Source organism: Acanthopagrus latus, chromosome 6 (assembly GCF_904848185.1).
Source record: "Acanthopagrus latus isolate v.2019 chromosome 6, fAcaLat1.1, whole genome shotgun sequence".
Classification (NCBI taxonomy): Eukaryota; Metazoa; Chordata; class Actinopteri; order Spariformes; family Sparidae; genus Acanthopagrus; species Acanthopagrus latus.
This window is the reverse complement of record NC_051044.1, coordinates 212501-227881: the sequence shown is the minus strand read 5'-3', so window position 1 is coordinate 227881 and position 15381 is coordinate 212501. Positions and strand designations below refer to the sequence as shown.

General features: G+C 47.1%; 3 protein-coding genes across 6 annotated transcripts in view; 2 read left to right on the top strand and 1 right to left on the bottom strand.

Moving 5' to 3' along the window:
- Positions 1–5020: 5020 nt before the first annotated feature.
- Positions 5021–9998, bottom strand: mkrn2 (makorin, ring finger protein, 2). 3 transcript variants are annotated; one of them, XM_037102301.1, is made up of 11 exons: positions 9859–9998; positions 8743–8905; positions 7905–8033; positions 7567–7700; positions 7189–7329; positions 6890–7065; positions 6115–6180; positions 5886–6034; positions 5683–5793; positions 5454–5598; positions 5189–5356 (listed from the first exon to the last, which is right to left on the bottom strand). In XM_037102301.1, exons 2-11 carry the CDS (start codon positions 8766–8768, stop codon positions 5189–5191), a joined length of 1245 nt encoding a protein of 414 aa, XP_036958196.1. In that variant the 5' UTR covers positions 8769–8905; positions 9859–9998. The 3 variants fall into 3 exon arrangements, with proteins under 3 accessions (XP_036958199.1, XP_036958196.1, XP_036958198.1); XM_037102303.1 differs by lacking the exon at positions 9859–9998 and adding an exon at positions 9429–9798; XM_037102304.1 differs by lacking the exon at positions 9859–9998 and having other exon boundaries at positions 5021–5356; positions 8743–8768.
- LOC119021797 (MKRN2 opposite strand protein-like) lies at positions 9793–11283 on the top strand. The gene is made up of 4 exons (XM_037102305.1): positions 9793–10031; positions 10150–10199; positions 10743–10911; positions 11004–11283. Exons 1-4 carry the CDS (start codon positions 9829–9831, stop codon positions 11251–11253), a joined length of 672 nt encoding a protein of 223 aa, XP_036958200.1. The 5' UTR covers positions 9793–9828; the 3' UTR covers positions 11254–11283.
- A 2-nt stretch (positions 11284–11285) lies between these two features.
- Positions 11286–15381, top strand: part of tsen2 (TSEN2 tRNA splicing endonuclease subunit) — an 8950-nt gene continuing 4854 nt past the window's right edge. Inside the window, exons 1-7 of one of the 2 annotated variants that reach the window (XM_037102299.1) lie at positions 11286–11404; positions 12007–12479; positions 14145–14211; positions 14298–14337; positions 14427–14645; positions 15102–15240; positions 15354–15381. The exon at positions 15354–15381 is cut by the window's right edge and continues 92 nt beyond it. In XM_037102299.1, the coding sequence (XP_036958194.1) occupies positions 12309–12479; positions 14145–14211; positions 14298–14337; positions 14427–14645; positions 15102–15240; positions 15354–15381 (664 nt within the window). In that variant the 5' untranslated portion in view covers positions 11286–11404; positions 12007–12308. The remainder of the gene's footprint in view (positions 11405–12006; positions 12480–14144; positions 14212–14297; positions 14338–14426; positions 14646–15101; positions 15241–15353) is intronic. The other variant, XM_037102300.1, reaches the window with a different exon arrangement.

Here is a 15381-nt window from a genome sequence, read left to right as displayed (position 1 = left end):
CACCCTCCTTCCCACAGCTCGGGAGGTCTCGGACTCCGACGGCGGTATTCGGACAGTGAACGTTCATGGTTTGGAGAGAGAGAGAGTTTCTGGAAACTTTCAAATCTAGTCTGGTCTTGATGGTTTCTCCATCTGACCGACCCGGACTTTAAATCATGGTGAGGAAAGTTTAATTAGCAGCCCCCACCTCCCCGGGTTGTTTCTCAGCCATTCGTCTCTTTTCAGACTCGGGTCAGTTGGACGCCATCTCTCTCTGACTGAATGGACTTTGTGTTGGTTGCTAGGAGACGTCATCAGGCTTCAACATGGTGACAAGACCCTCACTGTCTCACAGAACCTCCCCCAAGCCCTGAAGGAAGACGAGGAGGACGAGGACGAGGAGGAGGAGGAGGAGGAAGGGGGGAGGATAAGAGTTGTTTACTGCAGGATGAAGGCAGATCTGGCAAAAGATTGAATGATCCTCTTCTCCTGATCCAGCAGCCGTTAAAGGACCAGTTCAGCATTTAATGTCTCCTCTGGTACGCTTCAGTCAGCACCAGGTTAGCTTAGCTTAGCTAGGCATTAACTCCTCCCTGTGCTCCTCAGAGTTTAACTCTCCAACATGACGCTGTGACATCACACTGTGACACTGTGACATCACATCAAGTCATTTCACTGTAATCTGAAGGTTCAAACTATCAACTCATGTCAGAAACAGACCAATCACAGACCTCCTGTCTTCTCGTTATGAAGACAAAATAATGCCACAGCTGATGTCAGCGTTCACTGACGGGTCTGTCTGAGGGGACTGAACCTGTGAACTTCAGGTGTTCTGACCCTGTGGTCTGTCAACCAGCTGACCTGAGGACAGTCTGACCTCCGCTGGTGGCACAGAGACATTACACCTCAGGGTGGAGTTAACTATTCTCCTCCATCACTGAAGTCTTCTGCTAAATATATTAATATCTTTATTATCATCATGAGTACTCTGATTCAAGTACAGTGATTGTGTAAATAGTAACTGAATATTTATACTCTGCCCCCCCAGTTTGAGTATTTTTAGCAGCAGGATTCTCTCCCGTCCTGTTAATCTGCTCCTTTAATCCACAAACACCTCATTCATGTCAGTGTGTGCTCTGTGTCACCTGACACTGTGATCTGGTCCTGGATCTGATCCTGGTCCTGGTCCTGGTCCTGGTCCTGGATTCGGTCCTGGATCTCTGTTTACTTCATGTATTGCTGTGCATCAGTTGTCTCTGTTTAATCAGAGCAATAATGTTCTGCAGTAGTTTTAATCCACTGTGTTTGTAGTTTATTATTCCAGATTAGCAGCTTTATTCTAGAACGTCATCTTCTGTTCAACTGTGATTGTTTACTGTAGATGTTTGTTTACTGTGGTTCCTCATATTTGTGTACTTTGTTTATTATATTGTATGTTTGTGTGTTTGTGGATGATCAGGAGTCACTCTCTCGTTACAATTCTTCAAGGAGGTCAGCAGGTACAGGTGAGACATCAGCAGGTCTTCAGGATGATGTCAGCTGTTTGTGGCAACTGAACCAGGTGTTTGAATCCCAGTGAGCGTTTCTCAGCGTCACCGGTTGGATTTAGTCATTTGGGAGAGCAGGTTTCACTGTGACATCTCTGCATTAATTAAAGATGGGTCAGGTTGAATATCATGTTAAAGATGTTCTCCTGGTAGAGCAGCGTCCCATGTAGAGGCTGTGTCCTCGCTGCAGCGGCCCAGGTTCGAGTCCCGTCCTGGGGCCCTGTGCTGCGTGTCACTCTCTCGCTCTCTCTCTCTATCACGCTGTTTCCTGTCATATCTTGAGCTGTTCTATCAATAAAATGCCAAAAAAAGAAGTTCTCCAAACCACGAACTGGACCAAACAGAACATAACAACAGAGACGTTACAGTAACGAGAAAAAGCTGATGTGTTCACTGTCCCTGGTTGACATGAACACCGACAGGAAGCAGGACGACGTCAGTGAATGCAACACACCAAGAGAGTTCTGGAGTCTTTTCAACGCTCATCAAGCATCAAGGGAACAAACACCCTCTCAGAATTGAAGAAGCCTCTTCTTACCAGGACCTGGATGACCTGGAACCTTCATCATCAAGCTTCCTTTCAGTGTCGGTAGGTGACGGAGGACACGCCCCACCTGGTGTCATCATGCGATCCGTGAAGATCATCCGAGTGTTGTCTCATCTCACCACGATCTGAAGGGAACACTTGGCTAAAAATACCATTTCACCGCCTGATGACAACAATGTGACCACACCTGCTGGTTGGAGCACAGTCGCATGAACTTCTGCTCTTCAACAGCGACATGTGTGAGCGATCTGAACTGTCAGGTAACTGTGAGCAGAATCACATCCAGCAGCTGAAGTCTACCTGTGTGTCTGCAGGTGTGTGTCTGCAGGTGTGTGTCTGCAGGTGTGTTCAACAGACGCGTCTCACCATCCTCACATGCTGGTTCATGTCAGGGCCGGCTTGAGGCATAAGCGAACTAAGCGGCTGCTTGGGGCCCCAGTTACATATTAAATGAATTAAACAAGTGACATAAATGAATGAATGAATGAATAATTAAGCAAAAGGCTTTGAACCTGAACAAATGTAGGTATTGCCCTTCTCCAACTGGCCATCCCAAAAATGCATGAGAATACAGGAAAACACATCGACCAAATTCATGATTTTCTGGGGGACGACCCCCCCGACACTCATTTACACCCACTTTAGTACAGATAAAGTGGAGATGTCCTCATGCATCTGTGCCCAGGGGGACAGTAGTTCATCATCCATCACTGTATTAATACAATTTATAATGTAACATAATGTGACATCTGTGTCAGTAAATGTCAAACACAGGTGACTCCACGGTTGTGGGAGGGGCCCCAAAAGGCTTGGTCCGGCTCTGGCTCGTGTCTCACAGCTCAACACCGGTTTCTCTTTACTGACCCAGTTTACCTCCAGGAGGAGGAGAGGAGGACTTTATATCATCGGGAGGAGGAGAAGATGACTTTATATCATCGGGAGGAGGAGAGGAGGACTTTATATCATCGGGAGGAGGAGAAGATGACTTTATATCATCAGGAGGAGGAGAGGAGGACTTTATATCATCAGGAGGAGGAGAGGAGGACTTTATATCATCAGGAGGAGGAGAGGAGGACTTTATATCATCAGGAGGAGGAGAGGAGGACTTCATATCATCAGGAGGAGGAGGAGAGGACTTTATATCATCAGGAGGAGGAGAGGAGGACTTTATATCATCAGGAGGAGGAGAGGAGGACTTTATATCATCAGGAGGAGGAGGAGAGGAGGACTTTATATCATCAGGAGGAGGAGGAGAGGAGGACTTTATATCATCAGGAGGAGGAGAGGAGGACTTTATATCATCAGGAGGAGGAGAGGAGGACTTTATATCATCAGGAGGAGGAGAGGAGGACTTTATATCATCAGGAGGAGGAGGAGAGGAGGACTTTATATCATCAGGAGGAGGAGGAGAGGAGGACTTTATATCATCAGGAGGAGGAGAGGAGGACTTTATATCATCAGGAGGAGGAGAGGAGGACTTTATATCATCAGGAGGAGGAGAGGAGGACTTTATATCATCAGGAGGAGGAGAGGAGGACTTCATATCATCAGGAGGAGAGGAGGACTTTATATCATCAGGAGGAGGAGAGGAGGACTTTATATCATCAGGAGGAGGAGAGGAGGACTTCATATCATCAGGAGGAGAGGAGGACTTTATATCATCAGGAGGAGGAGAGGAGGACTTTATATCATCAGGAGGAGGAGAGGAAGACTTTATATCATCAGGAGGAGGAGAGGAGGACTTTATATCATCAGGAGGAGGAGGAGAGGAGGACTTCATATCATCAGGAGGAGAGGAGGACTTTATATCATCATCAGGAGGAGGAGAGGAGGACTTTATATCATCAGGAGGAGGAGGGCTGAGTGAACTGCTCCTTTAATGTGAGGAGTCCATCAGAGTCACAGCTTCTTGTTTCCGGCTCACACTGTGACACAGGAGCAGTGAATCTTTCTGTTCTGATTAATCAATGATCAGTTTTCACTGATGGGTGACTCAGCTGATCGTTCGAGCTCTGGACATGAAGCTGTGTTCAGGACAGACTTTAAATACTGACTGACCTTCTTTCCGTACGCGGCTCCCATTCTTCCTGTTGGTTTGTGTCCTCTCAGGCTTTCTTCCCTCTTCTTCTTTCCCAGCAGCCTTTGGGCCTCCCCCCACCACCTGGCAGCCTGACAGCCCAGGCGCTGGGGTCTGTTAGTCCTCCAAACTGTGAGGCAGCCTCATAACGCCAGAACAGGACCGGACCGAGCCGCGCAGAGCCGAACCGGGAGAGAAGAGCTAAACCGGCCGATGTTTGACTGAGAGCAGCAGCAGCCACCTGTTACTGTCTGACTCTCTGCTCCCAGAGTTAAGACTCTTCAACAGGATTAATGTAATCAATACTGACAGAGAGAGAGACAGTAAGTCTGTCCTCATCATTCTATGTCTAACTCCGTCTGTTCGTCTCTTCTCGCTGCTACAGGACGTTCGCTTGTTTCCATGTCAGCTTTTTCTGAACCTCTTTGCCTCTTTACTTCTTTAACCTTAACACAGAAATATGTAAGTAACTACAGGTCAGCAGCTCCTTGTGATCAGCACCAAAAGTTTCAGAGTTTATGTTTTGGAAATTATCAGATCCATGTAATACGGAGTGGATGACAATTTAAATGATATTTGATTGCTGGAGTTAGCGTTAGCTAGCTGTTAGCTTCTGGTTTCCCTCATGGGATGTTATTTAAGACAAATAATGTTTTGATCCCATTTAAAAAGTTTATTGGTTATGTTATAACAAAACATTTAGAGAACTTCACCTGTAAATCTGATGGATATTTCTCAGTGATCTAAGATCATTTATGTTTTTATGAATCTACGCGTTTTCTTTCTTGTTGAATGTTTCTGGTGTGTTCAGGTCAGGCAGGTCTGAGGGGAAGAACGGCGTTTCTGCTGTCTAAGAAAAAAAGACACCACTGAACGACTTCACACTGTATTTACTTATTTACACGATAAATAAAATGGCAAGAAGATTTCAATAATCCAGACTGAACACAGCACAGACCTGCAGACTGATCACATGATTTAATATTTCATGGACTCTTCGACCATGGACGTCCAGAATCCCCCCGTCCAGTCTGGTCTCTACTGCTCTGAACTGGGCAGGGTGTCCGGCTCGTCATGGCTCGGTCCTGACATCTGCATGAAGAGCTCCCTCAGCTCTGTGATGTCATCATTCAGGGACGGCAGGGGCGGAGCCGACTGCTGCTCGCGCTCCTCGATGAAGTCCCACAGACGGACGCTGTTCATGAACTAATGGAAACAGACAAACACTGATAAGAAACTACAAAACCCAGAAGTTGGTGATGAACTACAACTCTAAAGCACAAAGATGGCTGTAGATTCTGACCCGGACGTTTCCCTCAGAGCTCAGCTGTTTCCGTGGCCGGTCGGGTTCTGCTCGGGTTCCATCTGGGAAGGCGTGAAGATACAAACATTTCCCTCCGAATGGACACGAACCGCGACCCTGATCAAAGTACTTACAGGACTTCTTACTGCAGAGACAGAAAATAGCAGTGAATGATTCTGACCGGGTCCAGTCTCAGGGGTGGCGGCTCAGTGACACAAGGGAAGCTCACCTGACTCCAGACTTGAACAGTTCTATGAGATGGTCTTTGTCCTCCTGGTCCTCCACCCAGTACACCGAAGGGATGACGAACTCCGAGGTGACTCGACACTCTGGACATGACCTGAGGGAGACACACATCTCACAGACCAAGTTCTGGACTGATTGACCCTGTCCTGGAATACGGACTCTGGTTCTGTTGGAGCAGACTCTTACTTAATGATCTTGTTGCTGAAGTTTCTGGTGCAGCGCCACTGACGGATGCAGGACAGACAGAAGGTGTGACAGCAGGAGGACAGGATGCCGAACCTGCGGTCTGCCGGGTTCAACTTCTGCACCACCACCTCCATACAAATGGAACACACCTGAACAACAGACAGAACACATCTGAACAACAACAGTTACTGTAATCATGACAACCTGATCAGTGACCGACTGGACCCACCTTGTCCTGACTCAGCTGAGCTGCAAAAGCCTTCTCCATGTCAGCCTCAAAGGCCAGCAGACAAATCTGCAGACAGACAGACATGATTAATGCTGTCCTGTGTTCAGCCTCAGCTGTTATCACTGTCACGTTCTGGGTCATGAAGAACTGACAGTACATCTGAACGACGTCCAGACTCAAATATTAAATGTTCTGAGGGATCCAGTCTATAAACATTTCAGTTAAAGTCTCTTTAAGCTGCACAAGAAAATCTAATGATGTTGACATGCTGAAGAAAAGTTCTGGAGGACGGAAAGCTGAGCCGAAGTCCACAAACAGCCTCCTGATGCAGCTGTTCTGATTCTCCAGCTGTGTGCAGACCAATGGAAGTTAGTGGATGTAACATCCTCTGTGGATCTGTTGGTTCTGAAAGCGTACCGGTGAGGGTCCAGGCTGGCAGGGATGTTGTCTTTATGTGCTGGAGAACCTGTTCCTCTCCCACCTCATCAGGACGGTGGTCAGACCCACAGAAACAGCCTCTGGGTTTGCTGTGATGTCCTGGACCTTCAGTGGTGGTGGTGTTGAGTTCCTCTCCAGTCTCGTGTCACCTAACTGAACAGACCGAGCCCTCACCTCTCCACTCATCCAGACCTTCAGGTTGGAGAATCCTTCAGGACCTCTGAACAGTCCTGCCGGGCTGCTGGACCTTCATCTGTTGTTCTGACTCTTGATCAGCTGGGTCACTGAGATGACCGATGCCACCTGAGGAGTACCTGCAGACTTTACCTGAACTCACCTTCTCATGTGCTCTCCTCTGCTCGGCGTCGTGGGGGTGGAGCACCTGCAGCCGACACACTTCACACAGGTCGCCATGCAGATACGTACAGTTGTCTTCATAGTAACAGTGTCCAGCAGCAGCGTACGGACACAGCTGGGGGGGGTCCTGGTAGGGCCTGCCCACTGTGGGAGGGGCTGCAGAAAGCACATGTAAATATCAAAAACACGCAAATCTGTTAATAAACAACTCATCATGCACTACTGATTACAACACAGTCGACTACCAGCCAATCAGGGGACAGTATTTCTATATCTGACCTTGTTCCCGTGCTGAGGCGTCCAGACCCGTCCTGATGGCGTCCACATAAGACTGAGGAGAAGCCGCTGCTGCTGCTGCCGCCATGACCTCTGACCCCAAACTGTCTGCTGGACCCCCGTACATACTGTCTACAGCCAGCACTGAGAGAGAGACAGGTGAAAGAGAGAGATGTGTGAACAGACACACAGGCATTTAAAAGTCAGGTGAGTTCTTGGTGACATTATTAAGCAGGTGTGTCTGTCAATGATCTGTTAGGTAACTGAAGGAGGTATTTACTCCAGTAATCTTATTACTGGAAACAGGAAGAGAGGCTGAGCAGTGTCGTCACATCCAGGTGTTCAACAACATTCTGCTTTTGAGCGTGTGCAGTCAGTCACCTCTTTCTCTGAGGACTAGCATCTTCTTCACACCACCTCTATATGAAGCTCCTCCCACAGCTCCTCCCACACCTGCTTGATCCTCTGAAGCTCCTCCCCCTCCTCCTCTGGATGAAGATTTGATGTGGTCATACCTAGTACCGGGAAACAAAGGTTGTTAATTGTGTTACCTGTTTGCCGGTAGGGATGCACCGATCCACATTTTTTCACTTTCGATCCCGATACCTGAATTTGGATATCTGCTGATACATTGGTATCGGACTCGATAATGATACAGGATCGGATCGGCCCCATCCCTATCTGTCAGCTGTGTGTTACCCGTCTGTCAGCTGAGTTACCTGCAGCGCTCTCCGTAGGCGCACACTCCTCTCTGGTAGAACTTGCAGATGGTGGAGGGTTTACTGTTGGTCGGGTCGTGAGAGAAGAGGCAGCGGCTGCCCTCCCTGCACACACCATGGAGGAAATACCTGAAACACATCAACACACACAATGTACATTCAAACAAAATTGCCATAGCAACAGTACATTATTCACTTATGGACACATGAAACCTCCTCAAATATCTCAAGGACCATCTACATGGAGCTAACCTGGGCTCCATGTATATATACACGTCTATCTATCTATCTATACAAATATAGATATATAAATACATATAAATATACCTATCTCTATATATCGATATCAATACCTCTCTATCTCTCTCACATATATAGATATATATATATATATATATATATATATATATATATATATATATATATATAGATAGATAGATAGATAGATAGATAGATAGATAGATAGATAGACAGATAATGATGTGCAAGTGTTTTTACAGCAGCCTGCTGTAAACCACCTCCGTCTGTAGCGACCCGGACTGTCACAGTGTTGGTGTTTCTAATATTTTGTCCACCCTGTCATATGATGGGCACGAGGGCATGGAGCAGAGGGGGCAGAAGAGACGGATCAGGTAGGTTCAGGTGTGTTAAGTCTGAGTTTTACCTTCAAATGAACTCCAGCGACAGCGGAACACAAGCTAACAGCTAGCGGCTAAAAACATTAGCACGCGGCTAACGCATCCGCCATGATGCAATCCAGAAATAGCGCGCGGGACTGTCGGACAGACAGACAGGTGACAGACAGACGGACAGGTGAGAAACAGAGCGACAGACTCACCTGCAGGTCACCTGTTTGGTGCTCATCTTCCTCGCGGGGTTCCTGCTACAACGGCTGCTTCCAAGTTGTCCCGTCGGTGTCACGGTCAAACACCTCCGACTGTTGCGTCACAGTAGGAAGGTTCCGGTTCCGTTTATCAGACGGCATACTCAGTACTCAAGAACTAGAAGCCCAGTTAAAGAGCAGAAAAGATGAAAGTTTGATGAAACAATATTCCCGCGGTACACCTCAATAATGACCACGGGAAGATGTTTGTGTTAAAAATGTGCTTCCGTTGATATTTGAACTATTAATCGTTAGTAACGTAACGGTTGTACTTTTTACTCCATTACAGCTTCAGTTACTAGTTTTCAAACTAAAGGCTGAACGTTTCTGATCAGACTGTCAGCACACACTCACACACACACACACACACACACACACACACACACAGTTAGGTGAGATGGTCAGTGTTGACCTACTTTCAGCCTATCACATCACAGAGCCTTCACAGTCTTGTGTTCTGGAGCTCTCTGTGTTTCCACAGTCATCAACACTCATTAATTTGTTTTCATGTGATTAGAAAATTATAATTCCATTTTATTCTGAAGTCCTCTAAAAGTTTATTTTTATCCTAACAGATTTCTCTGCTGATTTTTCTTTGAGTTGTTTGCTCTCAGCGACACTGACACCCGTCCAAAGGTCACCTGTTCAGACTGAGGCAGGAACAGGTGAGCTGGGTCACATGGCTGTCTGTCTCACAACACCTGGAACCTGATAGGCCAGAGCCACGTAGTGATGTCATCTGATAGGCTGTTACCTAGCAACCAGGTGTGTCACAGAGGAGGGGATTCAAAGGAGAGGGTTAGGAGAGGAGAAGATCTGAGGAGGGGCTGAGGAGTCAGAAGAGACATAAACAGAGGATCTGGAGTCAAAGGAACAGTGAAGCGTAAAAATGGAAATAACAGGACGAGTTGAGGAGTAAAGGGAAGACTTGAGGAGTCTAAGGAGGACAGGAGGGGACAAAGTCCCAGAGGAGTAACAAGAGGATTGAACAGGGAGCAGGAGGAGCGACAAGAGGTGCTAAGGAAGAACTGAGGAGGAAGAATGGATCGCAGTGTGATCCGACTGACTCACTGTCAGAAGGAGATCTTCTGTTTCTCCATGCCGGAGGAGTGTCCGAGCTGTGGGGAGCAGCTGAGGGGGAGCAGACTGCAGGAGGCGCCAGTCAGCCTCCCCTCGCCCCTCACCAACGCACACAAGAGCTCCTGCTGCCTGCTGGTCGCACCTGCACAGGACAACCTCAATAGGTAGGTACACACAGGTATACACACACATACACACACCACAGGTAGATAAACAGGGGGGTCAGACCTAGGTCTAATACCAGTCTAACCAGTGTGTGTCGGGCTGTTTCTTCTTCCTCAGAGACTTCGATGGGACGTCAGATCTTCACACTGGCATCTCAAACACTGCAGGTAGGACCACAGTGCATTGGGTCACCTGTTCTACCTGTTGTCACTGAACTCACAACAAGGTGATGAATGTTCATGCTGCTGAGGACAGAAACCACGCTGCCTGTATTTGATTGACATTAGCAAGACAGCTAACTTAATGCTACATTAGCAGAGGACTGGCTGCAGGTAACAAGTTGCTAACATCAGTCCACCACCTCATCGTCACCATGTCATCATCTCTGGGACGTTCATGGTCCCCTCAGGATGAATTGACTTCATCTAGTGCCATCGTCAGGGCAACATGTCCATGTGTCCAAATACCTGCGGAACTGATGACATCATCAGTCTCAGCTGGACTCTGTGTTTACTGATGGTTAGCTCATGTTAGCATGCTAATGATGGTGAACATTGCATAGCTAAACATAAGCATGTAAGCATTGTCTTTGAGAGCATGTTAGCATGTTGACATTAGCATTAAGCTCAAAGTAAAGACAGAGCAGATGCAACATTAGACAGAGTCTCAGGTGTGTGTGTGTGTGCGCCTGTGTGTGTGTGTGTGTGTAGGAGTTGTGTATAACTACACTCGTGGTGGAGTTCGTAGAGATCAGAGTGGGTGGGAGCACTGCGTCAGTGTTCCCCTGGTCCGCCCGGACATGTTCCACCTGCTGGCTCAGTGGGACCAGTACCTGGAGCGCTTCTCTGACGGGTCTATGTGGGACCCCGCCTGGCAAAGGTACATGTCACACCTGGCACAGGTACACCTCAGGCCGACATGCTGCATTATCTCTCTCTTCCTGTCTCACCTGTCCCACCTGTGTGTCTCAGATTCCATGAGGATGACCACAACTGCTTCAGTTTCTGTCTTCAGTTCATTAACAGCGTCCTGGCAGCAGAGGGGCGGAACTCCCTGAGCAGAGAGACCTTCACTCACAGCTTCATCATGCCGAGGATGAGGAGGGTCTCCAAATATACCACGCTGTACCAACACATCCAGAGACACCAGTACTACATGGTGGACAGACAGGAGGACAGACAAGAGGACGCACCAGTTAAACCAGTCAGTTCTGGTTTATAGAGGAGGTTTAAATGAGTCTTAGTTACCATGGAAACTGATCCTCCAGACTTCACTCATCCTGTGACACTCTGATTATCATTAACAGTCTCTCTATTATAGCCAGCGAACACAATGAGAATCACCAGCTCATCACACACTGAGCGTCTGTCAGGTGAGACGGCTAAGACAGGTGAGACAGGTAACAATAAGGTCAGTGTTGATCACATAGTCACTGAGAGAACAGATTGAGAGCTCGTCTGTGTGTGAACGAGTCGATGTACTGAATATTTCACATGTTGTGTTTTTCTCTCAGTGTGAAATCTCAATAAAAATCCCTCCATCATCAGTTTAGAGCTGTGATGCCATCAGTCAGCTGACACCAGGAGTGTAAAGAAAAAATCATTTATTGTTCTTGAGAACAGATTTGAGGAACTTTAACGCCATTTCATCTCAGAGGGACGAATTTGTTCTGTGATCTGATGTTTTGTTCTAAATTAAAATGCCAACAGCTTGTAAAGAGCAGCTGAAACCATCAGACCATTAAAGAGTTAATTCATCAGCTGATTGAAAGTGTTATTGCTGCATGAAGAATGTGAGATCCTCACAGAGGCTGTGAAGACTGTCAATAAATATTGAATTAGTATTAAGAAATATTAATGCACCTTTACTGTCTCTGCTCTGAACTACACTCATACAAGTGGTTTCTTCTGGTAAAGTAAAATATCCTATAACAACATTCAGATAGAGTTTCTGTAACATACATTATATTTACAGGGATCTGTGGCGTCCGGCCTGCAGGAGGAACTGAAAGCAGACCGACAGTTCCAGCCGGACACAGATTCAAAGACACCGTTGCGTCCGACAGCGAAATAAATCCGGCCATAGCGACAAACTGTTGACAAGCTAACAGGCTAACAAGCTAACATAGATCAGGCGGTAACTTAAGGAGCTAAACTGCTAACAGGCCAATATCTTAACATGCTAGCAATTAGCAGTGTTTCCCGCTAGCTGCTGCAGCAGAACTATCAACACAGACTGGAACCAGCTCTCACCCGGTCTGACACGGTCCCGACAGCATGCAGGCGGAGTTTCGGGCTCCACGGAGACGCGCACGGGTTCAGGAGGAGTACGACGCTCCGCTGCCGGTGAGCCGAGACCCGGAAGAGAGGAGCAACTATAGGGCGCAGCTCATCAACCAACACGTGCTGGTCTGCCACCCGGACCACATCCAGAAGATCCATAACCAGGTCTGACTAAGTCAACGTCTTCTAAAAACAGGTCTGAGTGAGTTCATACTCTCCAAAACTAGGTCTGAATGAGTCCACGTCCTCTAAAACCAGGTCTGAATGAGTCCACACCCTCCAAAACAAGGTCTCAATGAGTCCACGTCCTCTAAAACCAGGTCTGAATGAGTCCACACCCTCCAAAACAAGGTCTCAATGAGTCCACGTCCTCTAAAACCAGGTCTAAGTGAGTCCACACCCTCCAAAACAAGGTCTCAATGAGTCCACGTCCTCTAAAACCAGGTCTGAATGAGTCCACACCCTCCAAAACAAGGTCTCAATGAGTCCACGTCCTCTAAAACCAGGTCTGAATGAATCCACACCCTCCAAAACAAGGTCTCAATGAGTCCACGTCCTCTAAAACCAGGTCTAAGTGAGTCCACATCCTCTAAAACCAGGTCTGAATGAGTCCACACCCTCTAAAACCAGGTCTGAATGAGTCCACACCCTCTAAAACAAGGTCTGAGTGATATCTGGTGATAAAATGATCCTGATCATTTCCATAATAATGATGATAATTTATGACATTTATTTTTGAGCCCATTTTCCTCCCCCTTGAAAACACCACACCAACAGCCAATCATACAGCAGAGACAGGAGCCCGTGAAATTTCACCCCTCGCCGCCTCCGGGAGATTCACACTGAGATGGAGGCAGGGATGCCTGTGGGTGATGCATGTTTCTGGCCCCTCCCACTCACAACAACTCAGAATGACGGTATCGAGCCAACTCAAGAAAATGAGCGGTCCGACTGGCAGAAGCCAGCGTGAGGAAACTGACGAAGACGTAGAACTTGAACCGGAGAAAGGTCACAGCACTTGTTATTTGGAAATAGTTCGGCTACCTGAAGTCTGACAAATGACAGACCAGCATTAAATACAAAATGTATCGGCGGCCACAACTCACCTCAACAGGTACCGACCCAAACAGAATTCAGAGCGTCAGTTTGTGCTATCATGCTAGTGTCAGCCTCCCACAAGTAGCCAACAGACCATCCCCACTGCTTCTACTAGTCACACTTCACTTCCACAACCAACAATCTCCGCTGCTTTTTCAGCCACTTCTCACATCCCACATGAGAAGAATCCCTCAGCTGAAGCTGAAGCTGAACTGAACGATACCTGCAGGCTCAAGAATGTGCAGTATTCACAGATACAGAAGCATCATCATCTTTGACATTTAACTTTTTATTATTTTCTTTACTCAGTGTTCAGTTCAGTGAACTACCTCTAAAATGTTTGAGACACCTTTGAAACTAGCAGTTTGTTGTTCATATTTATGATTTTATTTCTTCAGCATTGAACATGAAGACATTTGGTTGGTTGATTCTGCTGAATGTTTGTCATCTAGTATCTGACAATAAATGGATGTATTTTATGAACCGTAATTAACCAGGAGTCAGGAGAATAATCTGAAAACTGAAAAGTCAACATTATTATTATTGTTAAATATATATCGTGATAATTATCAACATCGATCAATATAAAAAACAAATTGTGATAACACTTTCAGCCATATCGCCCAGCCCTAGTCCACACTCTAAAACCAGGTCTGAGTGAGTACGGATCCTCTCAGGTGAGGGTCCCACAGGTCCAGGTACCTGGTCTGAACAGGATCTGTCTTCTTTCAGGGTTACTTCGGTAAAGGCATCCTGTCCAGAGCCAGACCAGACCACAGCATTTCTGACCAATGGGAGCGTAAGTTTACACCCACACTGTGACATCATCATCTGTGTGTCCAATCAGTGCCCTCCCTGCAGTCAGCTGGTCTCTCTGTGTTACAGAACATGCAGGTCTGTTTCTACCTGTCATCTCACAGTCCAGGTCAGTGACATCACATGCTGTCAGCTCAAACAGTGACATCACATCCTGTCAGCTCAAACAATGACATCACATTCTCTCCTCACCTGCAGATATGAGGAGCTGCTCAGGTGGGCGGGTTCAGCTCTCTCTGCTCAGGGATTGGATGAAGAGGCTGTCAGTCAGATGATGGTCAGACTGTCTCAGCCAGTAGAGATGGAGGAAGTGAGGAGAGGAGGAGGAGGGGTGGAGGGGGAGGAGAAGGAGGGGCCGGGACAAGAGGGCGGAGTCTGTTGTTCAGAGGTGGAGCAGGAGGCCAAGAGGAGCTGCAGGTAGAGTCACCAGGTCCCCTGATGATTGAGACGATTTAAGGACCTCACTGTAAACTGTGTATCCTTCAGTTTGTAGATTCACGGCTCACTTTCACAGTTTTATTTCACAGGTAGATATTAGTTCTGGGTTGACGTCAGGTTTTCTGCCTGTGTAGTACCTGTTGAGCCTGTTTTTCATTGGTTCAGGGCCTTTGGTTTGTCTCAGAGTAGATTATGTCATCTTGTGACACAATGTTAATCCCAGTGTCTCAGTACACTTATATTATCTGACAATGACAAGTCCTCTGAAGTGATTTCTGACAGTTGGAGACGTCTTTAAACATGAAACAGAGTCTCGTCCCTCAGACTGATTTCATGGCTTTACTTTAGTTTAGTGTGAACATGAAGAAATCTGTTGGAAGTGTCCTTTAATCATCAAACAAACACTAGACTGTGATCTTTGTTTGAACGTTTCAGGTTGGACATGAACCCTGAATGCGACCCAGATCCCAGCTCAGACCAAGACTCTGACTCTGACTCTGACTCTGACTCTGACTCAGATCCTGATCCTGTGGCTCCAGGTCCTGGTTTTGTCCTGGTGGTCTCAGACAATGAGGTGAGTCTTCTTCTCTATGACACCGGAGTACATTCACTCTCTCACAGCTGTAGTTACTTGGTGTGTGTGTGTGTGTGTGTGTGTGTGTGTGTGTGTGTGTGTGTGTGTGTGTGTGTGTGAGTGCGTGCGTGCGTGCGTGTG

What these genes read in the sequence shown, in the direction of transcription:
- mkrn2 (XM_037102301.1), bottom strand. Translation starts at nt 8,768, where the DNA reads ATGAGCACCAAACAGGTGACCTGCAG. An exon ending in CTGTTCAAGTCTGGAGTCAG is followed by an intron (nt 5,599 to 5,682) that starts GTGAGCTTCCCT and finishes CTGTCTCTGCAG; the next exon opens with TAAGAAGTCCTGTAAGTACT. An exon ending in GCTCTGAGGGAAACGTCCGG is followed by an intron (nt 5,357 to 5,453) that starts GTCAGAATCTAC and finishes TGTTTCCATTAG; the next exon opens with TTCATGAACAGCGTCCGTCT.
- LOC119021797 (XM_037102305.1), top strand. Translation starts at nt 9,829, where the DNA reads ATGGATCGCAGTGTGATCCGACTGACTCACTGTCAGAAGGAGATCTTC. An exon ending in GCACAGGACAACCTCAATAG is followed by an intron (nt 10,032 to 10,149) that starts GTAGGTACACAC and finishes CTTCTTCCTCAG; the next exon opens with AGACTTCGATGGGACGTCAG. An exon ending in TGGGACCCCGCCTGGCAAAG is followed by an intron (nt 10,912 to 11,003) that starts GTACATGTCACA and finishes TGTGTGTCTCAG; the next exon opens with ATTCCATGAGGATGACCACA.